The sequence below is a fragment of the Xenopus laevis genome, chromosome 3L, assembly GCF_017654675.1.
Source record: "Xenopus laevis strain J_2021 chromosome 3L, Xenopus_laevis_v10.1, whole genome shotgun sequence".
Classification (NCBI taxonomy): Eukaryota; Metazoa; Chordata; class Amphibia; order Anura; family Pipidae; genus Xenopus; species Xenopus laevis.
The window spans coordinates 150,149,818-150,169,910 of record NC_054375.1 but is presented as its reverse complement, the minus strand read 5'-3'; the positions used below and the strand labels follow the sequence as shown (position 1 = coordinate 150,169,910).

General features: G+C 43.2%; 1 protein-coding gene across 1 annotated transcript; it reads right to left on the bottom strand.

Moving 5' to 3' along the window:
- Positions 1 to 15,590: 15,590 nt before the first annotated feature.
- On the bottom strand, positions 15,591 to 16,700 carry ier2.L (immediate early response 2 L homeolog). Its single transcript, NM_001170443.1, is given in 1 exon segment — positions 15,591 to 16,700. A coding segment is annotated over 1 exon segment (462 nt). The 5' UTR covers positions 16,659 to 16,700; the 3' UTR covers positions 15,591 to 16,196.
- Positions 16,701 to 20,093: the final 3,393 nt, after the last annotated feature.

Here is a 20,093-nt window from a genome sequence, read left to right as displayed (position 1 = left end):
ACATGAACTTACTGCACCACAAGCCTAATCAAACAATTGATTTATGCTTTCAAAGTTGGCTACAGGGGGTCACCATCTTGTAACTTTGTTATACATCTCTGCAAGACCAAGACTGTGCACATGCTCAGAGTAATCTGGGCTGCTTAGGGATCGTCATAAATTATCAAAACAGCACAAGTCAAATAATATCTGCCAGGAGCCGATACAGCAAGACTGATTAATAATCAGAATATACAGACTGCACTGGCTCCTGTGTTGTCATGTAATCTAATGTGGATTTTATAGTTTTTGTATTGTTTAAAACAAACTTTCTCCAACTCTGGTTGCAGCAAAATAATCCTCCAAATAGAATCCCAGTTTATCTGTTTAAATCTGGCTCCATGATCTTTGTCCCTGCAGCTGGAGTTGGAAACAGTAAAGGGGATGTAAAGTCGATAATAAAATCCAATACAAATCTGTACACAGTCGCCGACTGCTCTACAGGGAAACAAACAAAGCTGCTTGAGTTCTGCATGGCTGGGAAGTAAGGCGGGGGCTCCCCCTGCTGTTCATAAGTATGATTGTTTCCCTGCTCAGCAGTTAGGGACCGTCTGACAATTCCTATCCACAGCAGTAAATGAAGAGAGAATTTCACTGCATACAGTTAGGTTTCTTCTAAAAACTGTACACATTTTTTATTTAAAGTTTATTGGAGATAGAAAGGATGCGTTTGAAAGTTTGGAACTAAGAGGAAAGTCTGAGAGCTCAAGGCAGAGAGTTCCAGAGAAAAGCAGAAGCCCGAGAGAAGTCTTGTAGACGAGAATGGGCAGAAGTGATGAGAGGAGAAGCGAGGCAAAGGTCAGAAGCAGAGTGAAGGTTGCGTGAAGAAGAGTATTTGGAGATCAGAGATGAAATATAGGGAGGGGCTTCATTGTTAAGGGCCTTGAATGTGGAGATTCAGTATATATCCGGCCAGTGGCTGGTCCATGTGCCAGAAAGTGGCACCAAAATTGCCTATGGCGCTTGAACTCAACCCTGTATGTCCCCCGACTAGAACTAACACTATCCCAAAACTAGGGTTGCCACCTTTGCCGGCAGCTAAACCCAAACAAAGGGGGCGGGGAAGATAGCATTGGGGGGGCAGTGATGTTGGGTGGGTATTATGACATCAGAAGCTGGTACAATTATGTCGGCAGAGTTATGTCCAGTTCTGAACCAAACAGAAAGCCCTTTGAAAAACTGAGATGTTCAATTGAAAACCACATGGATAGCAACAATATTTCTATCTATATTCTTCCTGATGAGTAAGCCCAATCCTTTAATTACTGGTATGGGATCTGTTATGCAGAAATCAGTAATCCAGAAAGCTCTGAAATACATCACTGCTTATTTAGAAAAATTATTTTTTATTTTTGCGTTTGCGTTTTTTGTTTCCGTAATAAGAAATTAACGGCACTTGATAATAACTAAGCCATGTTACGGTGAGTATCTTGGTATTTAAATGTTTTATTTATTGGCCAGATAATTGTTCAGGTTTCACAAGGTCAACAATCGAACAGAGAGTTGAGACCCAAAGAGGCCTTAGAAAAACCAAAAAAAAAAAAGAAAAACCAAACTGTTCGGGTCAGAACAGAACAGGTGGCAACCCCTACACAAATCACCGGTACTTGGATGGCGGGAGCTGCACTGGACACTAGAGATGACTGATATAGGCCTATGGCACACGGAGCAGTGTTATCCAAAAAATATACCCCGAATTTATCACAAATGTATCACTTTTTCCCACCACCAATTTCTTTGTTACTAGTGAGAGGCATTTACAATTTTTTTTCAGCTTTTCTCCTCGCTGATCAAAGTTGCCAGACTTTTGCACGTAGGTTAGAACTGCTGGAATTTTTTTTTTTAGAAAAACAAAGGTAAAATGTAAAAAGAAAAACTTTATTTCATGAAGCTAATATATTTGGAAAAAAAAACCTGTATTCAACTTTTTTACGAGTATGGAAAAAAACACACACTTGGGTAAATCTGCCAATCTGTGAATTTAAAAACCTGGCATCAAAATGACTGAATTTCCCTCCAACTCCAGTAGCCCCATTGTGGGTGGTGTTTGGGGTAAAATGCTGGTGTTTTGATACTGGAAAAATCATGGTTTTGTTATAAAGAGTCTCTCAGTCCCATTCCTTATATACAGGCTGCCTACTGCTGTTACATTCAAAGAAGGAAATTCCCAACGCAATGCCAATAAATTTGTAATGTCACTAGTAGTATGTGGTGTCTGGGTGCAAATGCCCCAGTCCTACAACTCAAGGTGAAGGTATCCAACCAAGCAGAAGACAGCAGGCACCCACAGAGCCCACAAAACAGGCTTGTAAAAGAACTCAGGCCACAAAGTAAATTAATACATAGCCTTACGCGTTTCGTTCACTTGGGCACATAATCATAGTCCTATTTTTGTGGGATTTGTGGGTGCCTGCTGTCTTCTGCTTGGTTGGATACCTTCACCTTGAGTTGTAGGACTGGGGCATTTGCACCCAGACACCACATACTACTAGTGACATTACAAATGTATTGGCCTTGCATTGGGAATTTCCTTCTTTGAATGTAACAGCAGTAGGCAGCCTGTATATAAGGAATGGGGCTGAGAGACTCTTTATGACAAAACCATGATTTTTCCAGTATCAAAACACCAGCATTTTACCCCAAAGACCACCGACAATGGGTTGGTTGGATACTTACCGCGGTTACTAATACCTCACCATCAAGCTTGGGTGTATAGTGAGGCCATTTATTGCCCTCATATTAGGGACTCGCTATTATTTACATCATCTAACGGTGATTATTGGCTGTGTATATGAGGGTGTTTCATTTATCCAGTCCTGGCGCCATTAACGTGCAAACTCAATGCATCCAATGGACGCAGTCTCTGGGGTGTACCTGTTTAGGACAGTCCTTATCTGCCAGCCCAAAATGGGTAGGGTTTAATAAAAAAAAAAAAGGCCTGGTCGTTGTAGTTACCGTTAGGCCTAGCGGGTCTTCTTTTTCCTACGAGAGAAACCAAGAAACTTGAGGTGTATATGAGTGGACCCTCAGCTGGACCCAAAATACCTGACCCACTAAAGTTTCACCCACAATTCAGCCTACAGGCTGCCAGCCTGAATGCTGGGATTAGTGTTATTTCCCACTGACAATATCCTATACACCACTTTATATTAACAGTGAAAGTACGTGAATCCCTTGAAATTGATCAAATGTGCATTTTCTTTTAAATTCACTTCAAAAATTATACAGAAAAAAGGAAGACAGAAATGGGGGGGGGAATAACGTTTTCTCATATATTTTATACAGTTATTCTTACCACTGCCCATTTTAACTTATTTATAAACAATGTCAGTAGACTAGTGAAAACATTTTGAAATACATTTTTCCCCCACTCCAAAGTGGTGAAATTTTTCTAATCTATAGGAGGCTAAAAGATTTCGATCATTTTTTTTGTTTTTTAAACATTTACTACTCATCCGAGCAGCTTCTTCAGTTCAACTGACTGGTGTGGGAAGTTCTCGGCATATAAACTCTTCCACTAATCCAATCACAATGGCCCATTGTAACTCTTCAAAGAGGTGACATGTGAAACTCACAGAGGTGTGAATATTGTGTAGCTACTATTATATGATTACCATGGTATCATGCAACTCCGAAAAACAGGTGTCACCACACCAGTCAGTTGTACTGAAGAAGCTGCTCGGATGAGTAGTGAAACGTCTTCATTGATTACTCAGCAAGTCCAGTTGTTTTTAGATTGACCTATACTAGATATACCATGACCTGGATGAATGAAAATATTCATAGTCAATGTTTCTGAAGTCTAGAGATACACTGAATGCCGGATTCAGTTCAGAATTTGGCTTTATTTTTTTGCCTGGTCAAAGAGAATCGTGAATCTGAACCGCAATTACCCTGTGACTTTGGACTGGAAGTTGCCAGTTTTTTTCTTGTTTTGCTTAATTTGTTTCCCCATGATTCAGCGCCGATTCTTGCCTAAGGGCCGCCTGAGGCGGCTCCTGCAATGCCGCCCTCCCTCGCCGACTTACCTGTCGGGAGGGGAGACAGGAACACTAATGCGAGAGCGCGCAATTGCGCTCTTTCGCATTAGTAAAGCCTAATTTCCGGTTTAAAAAACGGAAATTCGGCTCTTAAAGGTACCAGGAGCGGCTTTTTGCCGCCCCTGGAATCCTCTCCGGCGTTGCCGCCTGAGGCGAGCGTCTCAGCTCGCCTCATTGGCGGCGCGCCCCTGCCATGATTTAGCTCATTTGCAAAGGCAAATTAATTTTCGACTACATCTTTTTGGAAAAATTTGGGATTTCTCCCAAATGAATATTTTTTTTGGTGGAATCGGTATTCGACCAAATCCTAAAATTTTTGCTGAATGCTAAAAATGTGGATTTCAATCTTTATTGAAGGAACTGAAATGACATAACGACCTTCATTGCTGGACACAACTCTTGTTTCTCTGGTTCAAAACTAAGGATTGGTGGTACAGCCAACTCACTTTCCATGACTGAGGCACTTATGCCTGCTTATATAGGGGAATGTTTCTTAAAGGAAGAGAGGCTAAAAGCAGACTGGGTGGGGTTAGGGGTGTGTCCTAGGTGTAACTGGGGGTGGTAGGCTGGATTGAGGGAATTGCCTAAATTGTCCCATTTTTAAATCCTGAAATGTTGGGAAGTATCTGTTGGGAATTTAAGGCTTATATTAAACATTTATTAGGTGCATATAAAACAAATCATACATGGAAGCACGACACTTTATTCTATATGGTGTGAAACTAGCTGATTCATAATAATCCTCTCAAATTGTACAATAAGCAGTTGGATTGGATAATACCTTGGAATCAGTATTTCTTTATTCCAGTGATATTTATTAGAGAGTAAGTGAGAGCAATGTTTGTATATTTTTAATGGAAGAGGGCATAAAAGGGATATTCCTTCTGGGATGCCATGAGACCTGGAACATTTCCAACTCATTTTAATGGCAAGTGAGTAAGGACAATGTGTGGGGTTTTCTAGAGATCAACAATGGTGGTCAGACTCTCTACGAAGGCGACTGTCTACTACTGTGACCCACTGGTCACCAGGTAAGGATCTACAGTGAAGCTGGCTACAGACTGGAACTGGTTTGATAAAGTTGCCTTCAAGCTCATCTGGTGGCCAAATTGGGTTGATACAACTGAGGTCAACTACTCGGTCATGGTGAAGGCTTAAAGTGGACCTGTCACCCAGCCTTAAAAAGCTGTATAATAAAAGGCCTTTTCAAATTAAACATGAAATTCAAATTCTTTTTTTCATTAAAGCGTTCATAGCTGTTATAAACTCATTTAAAAATCGCAGCTGTCAATCAAATATTGCCTGCCCCTCCTCTATGCTTTAAGCAATTACATTCACTTCCATTCAGCACTTCCTACATGTCACTGCTCTCCCCACATTCCCCCGTTCTCTTCACTATTTAATTGTGTAACCAGGGATGGACATCAGGTCCCACATTCTGGTGCACAAACAAGATTCTGAGATGATACAAGACTTGTCTTAATAACAGTGTCCACAAAATGGCTCCTGCCTGCTTGTTATAATTATGAATTCCCAGACTGAAGGAAACATGATTCAAATCATTTATACAGTTTAATTTAAGTTAATTTTGCTTGACTAATGTGATAAAATAGGATTTGGAATAATTTTTTTGGGTGACGGGTCCCCTTTAAAGTGCCATGGAGTACAGAGACACCTGTGCCATTGAGTGTATTGTCTTTTCCTGTGTGATCTGTTTTTGTGTATCTGCACCTTCCAAAATATCTTTCTTGTTAAAGGCATTTGACCTAAATCTGATCCTGCCAGTTCTCCTGCCCCAACTGCCAGCCAAGGGGGCATTTCTAATGCAGAGTAGGTGGGGAGGGGATGTTTTTCTTTGTATACAGAATTCTCAGGCAATAAACAATCAAACATCTTTTGGAGCAATATGTTCCTTTCACTGGTTCCATTTACTATAACTGAATGATGTATATGTGCTGTGATTAATTGGTACAGGTATAGGTACTGTGATTAATTGGTAAGGGTATAGGTACTGTGATTAATTGGTACAGGTATAGGTACTGTGATTAATTGGTACAGGTATAGGTGCTGTGATTAATTGGTACAGGTATAGGTGCTGTGATTAATTGGTAAGGGTATAGGTGCTGTGATTAATTGGTATAGGTATAGGTACTGTGATTAATTGGTATAGGTGCTGTGATTAATTGGTATAGGTATAGGTACTGTGATTAATTGGTATAGGTGCTGTGATTAATTGGTACAGGTATAGGTACTGTGATTAATTGGTATAGGTACTGTGATTAATTGGTATAGGTGCTGTGATTAATAGGTACAGGTATAGGTACTGTGATTAATTGGTATAGGTATAGGTACTGTGATTAATTGGTATAGGTATAGGTACTGTGATCAATTAGTATAGGTATAGGTACTGTGATTAATTGGTATAGGTATAGATACTGTGATTAATAGGTACAGATATAGGTACTGTGATTAATAGGTATATGTATAGATACTGTGATTAATTGGTAAAGGTATAGGTACTGTGATTAATAGGTACAGGTATAGGTGCTGTGATTAATAGGGACAGGTATAGGTACTGTGATTAATTGGTACAGGTATAGGTACTGTGATTAATAGGTACAGGTATAGGTACTGTGATCAATTAGTATAGGTATAGGTACTGTGATTAATTGGTATAGGTATAGATACTGTGATTAATAGGTACAAGTATAGGTACTGTGATTAATAGGTACAGGTATAGGTACTGTGATTAATTGGTACAGGTATAGGTACTGTGATTAATAGGTATAGGTATAGGTACTGTGATTAATAGGTACAGGTATAGGTACTGTGATTAATTGGTACAGGTATAGGTACTGTGATTAATAGGTACAGGTATAGGTGCTGTGATTAATTGGTACAGGTATAGGTACTGTGATTAATTGGTACAGGTATAGGTACTGTGATTAATAGGTACAGGTATAGGTACTGTGATTAATTGGTACAGGTATCGGTATTGTGATTAATTGGTACAGGTATAGGTACTGTGATTAATTGGTACAGGTATAGGTACTGTGATTAATTGGTACAGGTATAGGTACTGTGATTAATAGGTACAGGTATAGGTACTGTGATTAATTGGTACAGGTATCGGTATTGTGATTAATAGGTACAGGTATAGGTGCTGTGATTAATTGGTACAGGTATAGGTACTGTGATTAATAGGTACAGGTATAGGTACTGTGATTAATTGGTACAGGTATAGGTACTGTGATTAATTGGTACAGGTATAGGTACTGTGATTAATAGGTACAGGTATAGGTGCTGTGATTAATTGGTACAGGTATAGGTACTGTGATTAATTGGTACAGGTATAGGTACTGTGATTAATAGGTACAGGTATAGGTACTGTGATTAATTGGTACAGGTATAGGTACTGTGATCAATTGGTCCCTGCAGCACAAAGTGTGTTGCACTTATTCAGCACTGATGTGTTTTGTCTCGGGACGGTTCTTAAAGCAATTCTCCTATGTAAAAGGCTTCTTAATGTAAAGAGATTGTGTATAGGGTTGTAAATAGCATGTGTGGATTTGCTGGAAGCAGGGCCGGAACTAGGGGTAGGCAGAGTAGGCACGTGCCTAGGGTGCAAAGCTGGGAGGGCGCCAGGCACATACCTTCTCTGACGCCTACCCCAAGTCCGGTTCCCTTCTCTGCCCATTTCTTCACGCTTTTTTGCGTTTCTGCGCATGAACTTCACGCATGTGCACTATATTGCAAATGCGCGCATGAGCACAGTGTCGGACTGGGATACCAGGGGCCCACGAGAAAACCTTGGGTTGAGGGCCCACTTTCCAAATTTTTATACCTCCTCTCCTCACTCAACATCTTTATTCTCCTAGTCTCTTTTCTCTACATACTATTCTCTATTTTTCGATTATTAAGCCTCTTTATTCCCATAAAGAAATAGAGAATGACCATGAAATAGGCCAAAAGGTTAGAAGCAGGAGGGCCCACTGACACCTTGACCCACCGGGAGTTTTCCTGGTATCCCGGTGGGCCAGTCCGATAAATTTGCGCATGCGCACACCAAACAGGTGCCGCGACTGCCCAGCCTGCCTAGGGCGCATGCCCAGCGTGGCCCGGCACTGGCTGGAAGTAATAGGAAGGTTGACTTGTTTTACTGCAAACTTCTAGGCGTTGCACTGATGGAGGTTAGTCTGCGGTTCTTACATTGATCCTCTTGTTGCCGTTCAAGTTGCTAAGCTTAGCAGGGGCCATACAAAGTGGCTCAGGTTGGGGTTCATTGATGTCGGCAGTTCTTGGGGCCTTCCTGAATTACCTAGAGGCTTTACTCCCAAGGCTTTTTATTGAATTTACTGTAAGCACTCTGATCTATAACAACTGCTGTACAACTCGGCCTAGTTTTGTTACTACTGGGGATGCCACCCTCCCAGAGTTTCACCTGCCTAACCAGTAACTGCCAACGCCAGGCCTAATGTCATAAATTTAACAACCCCCGCCTGACCTGTTTAGTTATGTCCCTAATTCACCCCAATCAGCTCCCACCCACAGACCAGCTACGACCCTCACCTCGTGCCCACCTAATCCCTGCCCTCTTCAAGGGTAACCACCCTACCTACTGCCAATGTCATGTATTGCTCTTGGCAGGCTGAGCATATTAACATAAAGGGGCTTATTTATTAAAGTCCGAATGCCAAAAACTCGAAAAATTCGAGATTTTTTTTACTAAAAAAACAACAGAATTTTTTATGATTTATGATACCCCGAGGATGGGAAAAGTCTAAATCTGAAAATCTGTCATCTCAGACTTGGCAAGATTGTATATATGGGAAAAGTCCAGAAGTTATTCTGATCTGCCCTGGGCTTCGTGCAAAAATCCGAAGATTTATTGGTTTTCGGGCAGAAAATCCAAAAATAAATTCGTAAGATTTAAATTTTCATACGATTTTCACAATTATTTTGAGGCTTTTTTTCCCGCAATGGAATTTTTCAGGAAAATGTATTAATAAATAAGGGAAAATAACCCGTGCCGATTTGGTCGGAGTATATTTCAGAAAATAATGAGATAAATTCGGATTTTGATAAATAACCCCCAAAGTGCTGGCCTTTGTTGGAGAAAATAAATGATTGAGACTCCCATAGACTCCATTTTATCCAAATAATCCCGATTTTTAAAAATGATTTTCCTTTTTCTCTCTAATAATAAAACAGTAGTTTGTTCTTGATCCCAGCTAAGATATAATTAATCCTTATTGGAAGCAAAACCAGCCTATTGGGTTTATGTAATGATTTTCTAGTAGACGTAAGGTAGGAAGATCCAAATTACGGAATGATCCGTTATCCAGAAAACCCCAGGTCCTGAGCATTTTGGATAACAGGTCCCATACCTGTACCTTGTACTTGAGCCCAACTAAGATAGGGTTTGGACTGTGACCTTTGGACAGTATTGGTAAGTTCTAGGCTCCCCCACAAAGGCTGAGGTCACTTTTCTGGCGGTGGTGGGTTTAGTTTGCCACTTTTTATCTTATGTGAGGACATTTACTTCCTGCCATTGGCAACAACAACAGTTCCAGCTTGCTTTATGGCAGATGGCACTACAGTCACAGAACAGATGTCTCGAGGCTTAGAGCAGAGTGTTTGCAGCATTGCTTTTGGGAGAGGTCTGGGGTTCCTCTGTGAGGTGGCCAGTCCCCCCCCCCCCCCATTTCTGATTCGGGTACAGACACTACAGTGAGTTCTGGTCCCTTGGAAATGCTGAAAAGCTCAGTCGTAACTGTTGGTGGCAGGTTGGTAGGAGTAGGGCAGGATGCCGATGGGGACAATATTATATTTCATTTGTATTAATGACTGTATAGGAAACGCATGTGTTTTGCAAGCAGAACTAAATACATCAGCTCTCCATTTAAAGGGACAGGGTTGTTGTGCCGTCTCTATTCCCTGCTGCGGGGAAACTGTATGACTGCACAGGAAGTGAACAAAGCATGCACAACTACGTGTTCCAAACTCTTCTGGGTGGAAGGGGTCGGGGGTCAGGATATGCCACTGCTAAAGGGTACAACCGTGATGGGATTGGCAAGGCTCTTCAGCTGTTGTTGAACTACAATTCAGGCTGTTGGTAGGATGCTAAAGGGGAGTTGCAGATCAACATCTCAGGGTCGGCCATTTGCCCCTGCCTGGGATACGGTGTTAAAGATCTAAGAATAAAAAAGGCTCATGTAAACGCCAGGCTGTGTTACTTTCTATCCTGATTTTTTTTTATCTTAGAAAAAATACAAAATAAAAGAAAATAAAAATATTAAAGACGTTTTGATGCATTTTAAAAGAAAAAAAGTGAAAGAAATAAATAGTGACCTGCTTTACATGGGCTTGGGGATCGATTACGAGTAAAGCTATTAAAGGGAAAGTAAACTTAGAGTAAACTCAAATAGAGGCGGCACAGTTAGGAAGCGTAGGGAATAGCAGGTGTGGTGGAGATGAGGGCGGCAGGGCAAGATGGAGAAAGTTAAAGAATATGATAGGGTTATATATCATAATCACCTATATACTTATATTAGATATGAAACATGCCATTGGCCGGGGAGAAGAGCAAAACGACAAGTCCGAGACACTGGGGCAACATGGAGAGAGTAGGACCTGATCTTTACAATATGGCAGGACACAGACATTAGGGCTGGATGGAGACGAAAATACAAGAAGGCACCAGTAAGGCAAGATGGAAATAGTAGGACAAGATAGCAACTGTAAGAAAAAATGGCAAGAGCAGTAGTACAAGATGGCACCGTGAGACATGATAGGGACAGTAGGACAAGATGGCACCAGTAGGGCACAATGGCACCTGTGTGACATGATACAGACAGTAGCTCAAGATGGCACCAGTAGGGAAAGATGGCACCAGTGAGACAAGATAGGGACAGTAGATAAAGATGGCACCAGTCGGGCAAGATGGCATCAGTAAGACAAGATAGGGACAGTAGGACAAGATGGCACCAGTAGGGCACAATGGCAGCTGTGTGACATGATAGGGACAGTAGCTCAAGATGGCTCCAATAGGACAAGATGGCACCAGTGAGACAAGATAGGGACAGTAGGACAAGATGGCACCAGTTAGGGAAAGACAGGGAAAGTAGGACAAGATGGCACCAGTTAGGGAAGCCGATGATAGTAGGGCAAAATGGCACTGGTAAGATAAGATAGGGACAATAGGGCACCAGTCAGGCAAGATGGAAATGCTGGAACAGTACAAGATAGCACCGGTAGTGAAAGATGAAGATAGTAAAAGAAAATGGTACAAGTAGGACTAGACAGCAATGGTAGGACAAGATGGTATTAGAATGATAAGATAGTGACTATCGATAATAGAACTAGTAGTTCCCCCCCACCCCCGGATGCAATTTTTGTGCCGTATTTGCACCGGCACAAGCATCCAGCGGCACTGAGAGGGTGCAGGCCAGGGTGCAATCCCGCCAAATGCCCGGTAGTTTCGCTGCTGGCAACTGTAGGAAAAGATGGTGACAGTATGATATGTTGGCAGAAATAGGGCAAGATAGCGACAGTATGACAAGATGACAGCAGGACAAAATGGCAATTTACAACAGTAAAGAAATAGTTAGCCCTTTAGATTATCTCCCTCCTGCCGTTCTCTTTCAGTCTCTCAACTGCGTAAAAAATGTCCTGAAAAAAGAAGAAATAAATATATATATTCCAAAAGAAAAAATATATATGTTTTCTTGTAGAACAGCGCCTAAAGCAAACGGAGAGAGCAAAGAAACAGGGGCATAATATGGTGTAGTATTTTCAATTTGTTGGAACACCCTGTGATGGAAAAAGAAAAAAAAAAAATCAGAAAGCGTTTTACCTTTCACAATTAAAAACGCTTTCTGATTTTTATTTTTTATTTATTTTTCCACCACAGGGTGTTCCAACAAATTGAAAATACTTCACCATATTATGCCCCTGTTTCTTTGCTCTCTACGTTTGCTTTAGGTGCTGTTCTACAAGAAAACATATTTTTTCTTTTGGAATATATATTTTTTTTTCTTCTTTTTTCGGGACAAAATGGCACCAATAGGACAAGATTGTAATGGTAGGACAATATGGCGACAGTAGTGCAGGATGGAGATAGGGAAAGATGGTGATGGTTTGGACATGGCAGAACAAGATGGTAGGAAATGATGGCACCAGTAGGACAAGATGTCAATGGCAAAACAAGATGGCAACAAACTGCAGTTGAACTTTAGTAGAACACGATGAAGACAGAGAGGTAAGATGACATCAGAAAACCTTTTTTATTAGTGATAGCCCATCTTTTAGCCTTAAGGTGGCCATACTAGAAGATCAAATGCCAAATTGGGCTAAAGGGCCCAAATGGGCAGATTAAATCTACTCATGTGCACCTATATGTGGGCAAATTGGGAAAGATCCAGTCGTTAGTCAACTGTGCCAAACAAGCAGATCTTCTAGTATGGCCACCTTAAGGCTAAAAGATGGGCTATCACTAATAAAAAAGGGCCCTTTGGGCCCTTTAGCCCAATTTGGCATTTGATATACCTGTGTTTGGACGAGCCCATCCAACCAATATCTGGCCAAAACTCAGACAGATGTCGATCGGATCAAGTTAATCGTCTAGTTAATGTTGTCCTCACTCTGATGGCTTGTTTACCTGCCGTTGTTATCGTGACGTTTGGCCCTAGGGCCAATGATCAGACTAAAGCCCGATATTGTCCACCTTTTTGCTGCTAATTTGTTTCATATTTAATTGTTTCCCCTTAAAAAGCCTACAAAGTATGATGATATCATGTGTGTGCCCAGAGCATTCCTTCTACATATATTCCTATTTATACTTGGATGGGAGCTACTGTGTTATTTCCCTTACAGAGTACAACGAGCTTTTGTGTACCCAGAACATTTTTTTTTTTTATCTATACAATGGAGTGGGAGTCCACCATTAGGAATCACAGGGCCCATCCACCCCACCATGATAGTAGCCCAGTTCCACCTCATGGAAGCGGCTGCCCTAAGTGCCAGCCCATAAGTGACAGTGTGGAAAGTAGCAGTGGGATGGAGGCATCATGAGACCAGAGATGGTGTTTATACAGGGTGCCAGGCTGTTAGACAGGCTTTCCAGCAGGTGGCGCCAGCACTCTGTACCACATACATTGAATAGAAGTCGGAAGCCCCCACACATGGGCAGATAATCTGCCAAATCGGTCTAAAGGACGAATATCTTCATCTTTAATCTGCCAGTGTAAGGCCACCTTTAGTAGAACTGACAGTTGGTTGCTAGGGGTTACAGCCAGTGCAGTTTTATTGATGGACAGGGTGATTCCCTTTCTCAGAGGAATGTTTATGGCTCCCCAGGGCTGAGTTTATGACATCACTTCATTATCATCCTGATCAGGAAAGTGTGAGGCGTGAGTCACACGGAAAGAGCAGCACTGACTGGTACAGCCGGATCCCTACATTCCTCTCTTCTATTTATACACCAGGAAACAGGGCGTGGGCGGCAGTTACATTTCCCCCTACGGAAACAAATCAGAGGGCTCCATACTGCGCCAACTGCCACATGACCTGCAGATACCAGCCAACTGCCACATGACCTGCAGATACCAGCCAACTGCCACATGACCTGCAGATAACAGCCGCTGCTTCTGGACTGAAAAACAAAACCAAACACTGGCTTCACCCCTGGACTCTTTATTAAAGGGGAACTCCACCCATAATGACACATGATTCTAAGCAACTTCTCAACTGTCCCTTTCTCTTCCCTGTTTTGGACTCTCGGAACAATGTACAGAAACGCATACCTCCCAACATTTTGGAAGTAAAAAGAGGGACAAGAAATTTTTTTCCGCACGTAGCGCAGCAATTTTTTGACCGCACCCTTTATGTGGCCACACCCCCTAATTACCATGTTTGTTTTACAAAATTTGGCAGGATATGAAAGTTTTAAAATATTTCTCCTTATCTAAACTGTGTTTTTGTGTCTCAAAATTGTTACAAAGTATCTTATTTGCACCTGTTAGCTGTTCTGGGCTCTCTGCTAAAAGCCAATTAAGTGAAAAACTTTGTTTCTTTTTCTGGCTGTTCAGTGCAGAGAAAAGAGGGACAAATCCAGTACAAATGAGGGACTGTCCCTCCGAAAAAGGGACAGTTGGGAGGTATGGAAACGAGTTGTACTCCAGATACATAATCGGCCGTTCTCTGCAACACTTTCAGGAGTCAGAAGCAACAGGACAGAGTATATAAACAGACAATGCTCTTAATAGCAAAAAAAACACCCAAGTTAAAACCATTGTGGGATGTTGCTTAGAATCTATACCACCCCTTCGCCCCAAAAAAAATTCCACCTACACGTGAGCCTAAGAATGACCTGGCACCCCTGAAAACTGGGCATGGAGTAAAAACCCATATTAAAGGGGTTTTTCACCTTTTAAATTAACTTTTAGTATGATGTAGAGCAGTGATCCCCAACCAGTAGCTCATGAGTAACATGTTGCTCCCCAACCCCTTGGATGTTGCTCCCAGTGGCCTCAAAGCAGGAGCTTATTTTTCAGAGGCAAATTTTGGTTGTATAAAACCCAGATGTACTGCCAGAGTCTCCTGTAGGCTGTTAGTCAACAGGGGCTACTAATAGCCAATCACAGCCCTTATTTGGCACCACCCAGAAACATTTTTCATGCTTGTGTTCGGCCAAACCCCTGAATCCTACACAAAGGTTTCCGCCAACTACCAAACCAAAACCTAATTTGCATAAACAAATTAGGGATGGGTAGGGGGAAACTTTTTTTTTTTTTTTACTTCCTTGTTTTGTGATAGTCATGCAAATTCTATCCCCGCCCCCAGATTGCATATGCAAATTAGGATTAGGTTCAGCCGAATCCTGATGAAAAAGGCCACATCCCAAACCGAATCCTGGATTTGTTGCATCCCTACTTGTGTTACTCCCCAACTCTTATTACATCTGAATGTTGCTCACGGGTGAAAAAGGTTGGGGACCCCTGATGTAGAGAGGGATATTCTGAGACAATTTGCAATTGGTTTTCATTGTATTTGATTTGTGGTTTTTGATTTATTTAGCTTTTTATTCAGCAGCTCTCCAGTTCAGCCATTTCAGAAATCAGGTTGCTAGGGTCCAAACTCCCCTAGCAACCATGCACTGATTTGAATAAGAGACTGGAATATGAATAGGTGAGGCCTGAATAGAAAGATGAGTAATAAAGTAACAAGACATTTGTAGCCTTACAGAGAAATTGTTTTTTAGACGGGGTCAGTGATACAGTTTGAAAGCTGTAAAGGGTCAGAGGAAGTCAAATAATTCAAAAACTATAGACAATAATTTAAGACCAATTCAAAATTTGCTTAGAATGAGCCTTTCTATAACATACTAACACCCCTATAAAGTCAGCTTGGTACAACCTACAGGCTGGCAATGAATTCTGCAGTGACTGTAACAAACAGTGTGGGGGGGGGGGAGTAAAATAAAAAGGAGTGTAAGAAGGACAAATGTTTATAGTAGAAAAATAAAGAGCTTTATTACAGACACACACGGTACTTTTACACAACGGGAATGTCAAGTGCCCAATGGGCGGCACATCTTATGTTGTTTCCCTAGTCTCCGCCCCCTCTCTAGGAATGTCTCAAGTCTCTGGGGGGGGGGTCTCAGTCACACGGTCCCCACAGGGGGATAATGGGCAGATTTGGCCCAGTCCTGAGGTATTTTCAGTGCACGAGAGGAATAAATAGAGCAATAATACGAGTCACACGGAGGACAGCACCAAGGAAGGGCGGCAGCCTGTGACTCACCGATACTCTCCCAGTGAGTCACCCGCAGGGCGTCCATTTGGTTTCGTCCAGCCCAAGTCTTTGAACATTACACACGGAACTACTCCAGGGGCCCCTGAAACAACAGTCTCTCACAGGGGCCCCGCCATAACACGTAGGAATGCTGCGCTGGCCCAAGGCGCTTCTGGAAGACTATAGTCGGTTCCACTTTGCGACCTGCAGTCCCTCTCTCTGGGCCCACGTACCTCCGAAGAACCAGAGACGCCTCAATACTCCGCTTGGAAAGGGGAGGGTCTTAGAGCTTCCATCAATCAGAGTCTTCACCCTGGGTGACGTCTAGAATGCCTCCACCGGCCTGGAGTGGAATCCCGGCACCGCAAAGGCTTCCCGGCAGCCCAGGGGTTGAGGTTGCGGGACGGAGCCGATAAGTCTCTGTAATATCTCGGCCATGCCGGGGAAAGCGCCCCCTTGAGGCTGCGGTCGGGGGATTACTTGCCACAGACAGGCTCGTTTGCTGGGAACCAGTTCTGCCAGGCGGGGACCCTCGGATCTCCTCTTGCGGCTCTCGCGGGCTGCGGGAGCGGCGGGCGGCTGAGGCTCCTCTTGGGGCAGGATGGTGGAGACGATGAGATCGCGGGCGCTTCGCAGGAGTGTGGCCAGTTGTAAGGAGCGGTGCAGCCGCATCCCCCCGCGCTGGGTCCTGGTGCGCAGCAGTTTCATGGCGGAGAGCGAGGCGATGCGCTGGGCCTCGCGATGTACAGCCTCCTGGTGCGCGATCATCTGGGCTCGGCTCTCCATCTCACTTTCCAATGCTGAACCCTCGCCTGCTAATGTTTGTATGAGCCGAACGCAGCGGGGCAGGGTTATATAGCTCACACTGACGTCAACGTGAGGCACCGGGGAAGGGGCGTGGCGACCATTAAAGGGACACGGGCTGAATTGGGAGGGAAATGATACGGATCATTCAGCGCTCAACCACAAACTCACTTTTACCTCAGGCGTGCAGACCCCGGGGCGTCGGAAGGATTTACGGGCCGCAATATTATCTCACTGTCTGATCCCCGCAGGGACTGCACTTGCCGGACACACAATCGTCTCTGAATAATTGTCTCATCGGCAGATTTCCCCATTGCATTGATGTTAGAGGAGAGAGGAGTCTAGAAATACCTTATCCACTTTGCGCTCGTTATGTGTGCGGCAGTCTGGGAATTAACGCGGCGGGCAGCAAGGGGTTAACTGTCGCTGGTTCGTCATCCTCTTCATCACCGCCTCTGAGCTCAGTCCCCGCCCCTCCTGCGCGCGGATCTCCTGACTATATATGGCAAACGTGACGTCAGCACAAGGAAACTCGGATCCGAGAAAGCCCCAGGGTTTCCTGTGCCCAAATAAGGCAGAGCAGGGTCTGAGAGCACCGGGACTGATTCCTGTCACTCTCAGCCACCCGCCTGCTGTGACTCATGGGAGAAAGTATACTTCCTATAGCTCCACCCCCAGCACAACCCCAGAGCAGGGTGACTGTTTCTATATATCTGTAACCTTGTTATGAGCTAAGGGGGCCCAGTCTGAAGGTCAGTTAGGGGGAGATTTGGGGTGAGTGCTTATTTGTGCCCTGGGTACCCCTGGAACTATAGCAGGGTGACACCCCAATGTTTCTATATATCTGTAACCTTGTTATGAGCTAAGGGGGCCCAGTCTGAAGGCCAGTTAGGGGGAGATTTGGGGTGAGTGTTTATTTGTACCCTGGGTACCCCTGGAACTATAGCAGGGTGACTGTTACCCCAATGTTTCTATATATCTGTAACCTTGTTATGAGCTAAGGGGACCCAGTCTGAAGGACAGTTAGGGGGAGATTTGGGGTGAGTGATTATTTGTACCCTGGGTACCCCTGGAACTATAGCAGGGTGACACCCCAATGTTTCTATATATCTGTAACCTTGTTATGGGCTAAGGGGGCCCAGTCTGAAGGTCAGTTAGGGGGAGATTTGGGGTGAGTGCTTATTTGTACCCTGGGTACCCCTGGAACTATAGCAGGGTGACACCCCAATGTTTCTATATATCTGTAACCTTGTTATGAGCTTAGGGGCCCAGTCTGAAGGTCAGTTAGGGGGAGATTTGGGGTGAGTGCTTATTTGTACCCTGGGTACCCCTGGAACTATAGCAGGGTGACTGTTACCCCAATGTTTCTATATATCTGTAACCTTGTTATGAGCTAAGGGGGCCCAGTCTGAAGGTCAGTTAGGGGGAGATTTGGGGTGAGTGCTTATTTGTACCCTGGGTACCCCTGGAACTATAGCAGGGTGACTGTTACCCCAATGTTTCTATATATCTGTAACCTTGTTATGAGCTAAGGGGGCCCAGTCTGAAGGCCAGTTAGGGGGAGTGTTAAGGAGCCCAGACTGACAGACAAATGTAGGGGCAGAAGAAGGGAATGGATATAAAATAATACATCACCTGACAGGTTATAGAGAATGACAAAACCCAGTTATTATTTTGAGTTTTACTTCCCTTTCTCATCCTCCCACACACAGTCTGCTTCCTCCCCCTCAAACCACACTGCAACCCCCCCCCCCAATATGTATAAGAGACTCCTTCCCCATCTGGGAGATCCCCCCTCTAGTGGCCCCCAGTGCGGGGGTGTGAGGAAGCTGAAGGTGCCTGGAGCGGAAGGACTGAATTCCGGCTGCTGTTTCAGGCTCAGTCATATCCATTAGTCGCTCAGGAAATACCGAGGTCTTTGTAAACAAATCACTTGTTATCACTTCTAATGGGCCGTTGGGATTAACTGTATATTGTGTTGTTTTATTTATATGGCGCAGCGCTGTACAGCAGAACAATCACTTCATAGAACTAATAAGTACAATAATATAATAAAATACAGATACAATAAACATTAAAGGGGTTGTTCACCTTCCAAACACTTTTTTCAGTTCAGTTTTTTTCAGATTGTTCCCCAGAAATAAAGACTTTGTTTTAATTACTTTCCATCTTTTATTTTTCTAGTGTTTTTCCACATTTTAAGTTTTTAAAATTTTAAAAAAAAAAAAATTAAAATTTTAATGTTCATGTCTCAGTCTGGCAACTCGGTGATCCAGGAGCATCTGAACTGTTACAATTTACTACATTTAGTCGATACAATTAGTTGATCCATTTCTCAGCAGCAACAGCAACTGTTGTATCAATTCTAACAGCTGCCTGTAATGAAAGATAAGAAATGTATCATAAATGTATCAGTTTAAAACAGTTAAAGAGTCAGCGACCCCCCCCCCTCCCAGAGCTGCTTTAGAAGGTGAAAATTAAACTTTACACTTTAATATTACAATAATGACCAAAAATAGAACATAGAAATTAATTGGAAAAAAGTCTATTTCAGGTGAACTGTCTGAAGCCAACTGGACTGGAAACAGTATCTGACGGTGAACAACCCCTTTAAAAGCTTAGTGTCAAGGAGACAAAAAGGTGGAGGTCTCTGCCCCATAGAGCTTACAATCTAAATGAGCACCTTCTGTCCCCAGCACCCAACTAATAATAACTTGCACCCACCTCCCTTTCTTTCAGATAATAAACAGGGTTACTGAAAATAGCTCTCGGTACCAAGTTGATCCAGACACTGGTCTGATTGCCGTTGTGGAGTCAGGAAGGAATTCCACTCCAGAGGCAGATTGGAGAAGATTCAGAGGGGGTTTTACTTATTTTAGACCAACAGGTGGGATTTGATGGATGAGTTTTTTTTTTCCCAACCACCCATGTTGGGTCTCCCATGTGATCCTTGGTCCTACTGTGAGACTCCCCAGTGCAGACAACAGCCCGGCTCCAGTCCACACATGCCTGGTCCTCATCAGGATCTTGGCCTGCTCCATCCAGAGTATCAGTTTCCCATCTAATAATAATATACGCTATTAATACTGCGTGAAGACTCAACACTTCCCTCAAAACGGTGGCAGTGATAATGTCCGTTTTAAGGTCTTGGTGGGCCCCCAGGCAAAGATCCAAATGGTGGGCCCCTATTGTCCTACTGTGCGGCACAGCAAATGGTTTAAACCACACCCACTTTGCGGCCACACCCCATAAATACCACACCTGTTTTATTAAACCACAACCCAGACATGCCAGTATAATTACTATAGAAAATGGATATTGAGCATATTACATAGTTAATATAATAAACTACAGGCATGCCAATATAATCCATAAGTGAAATGGATAATGGGCATATTAACCCCAGGTATGCCAGTA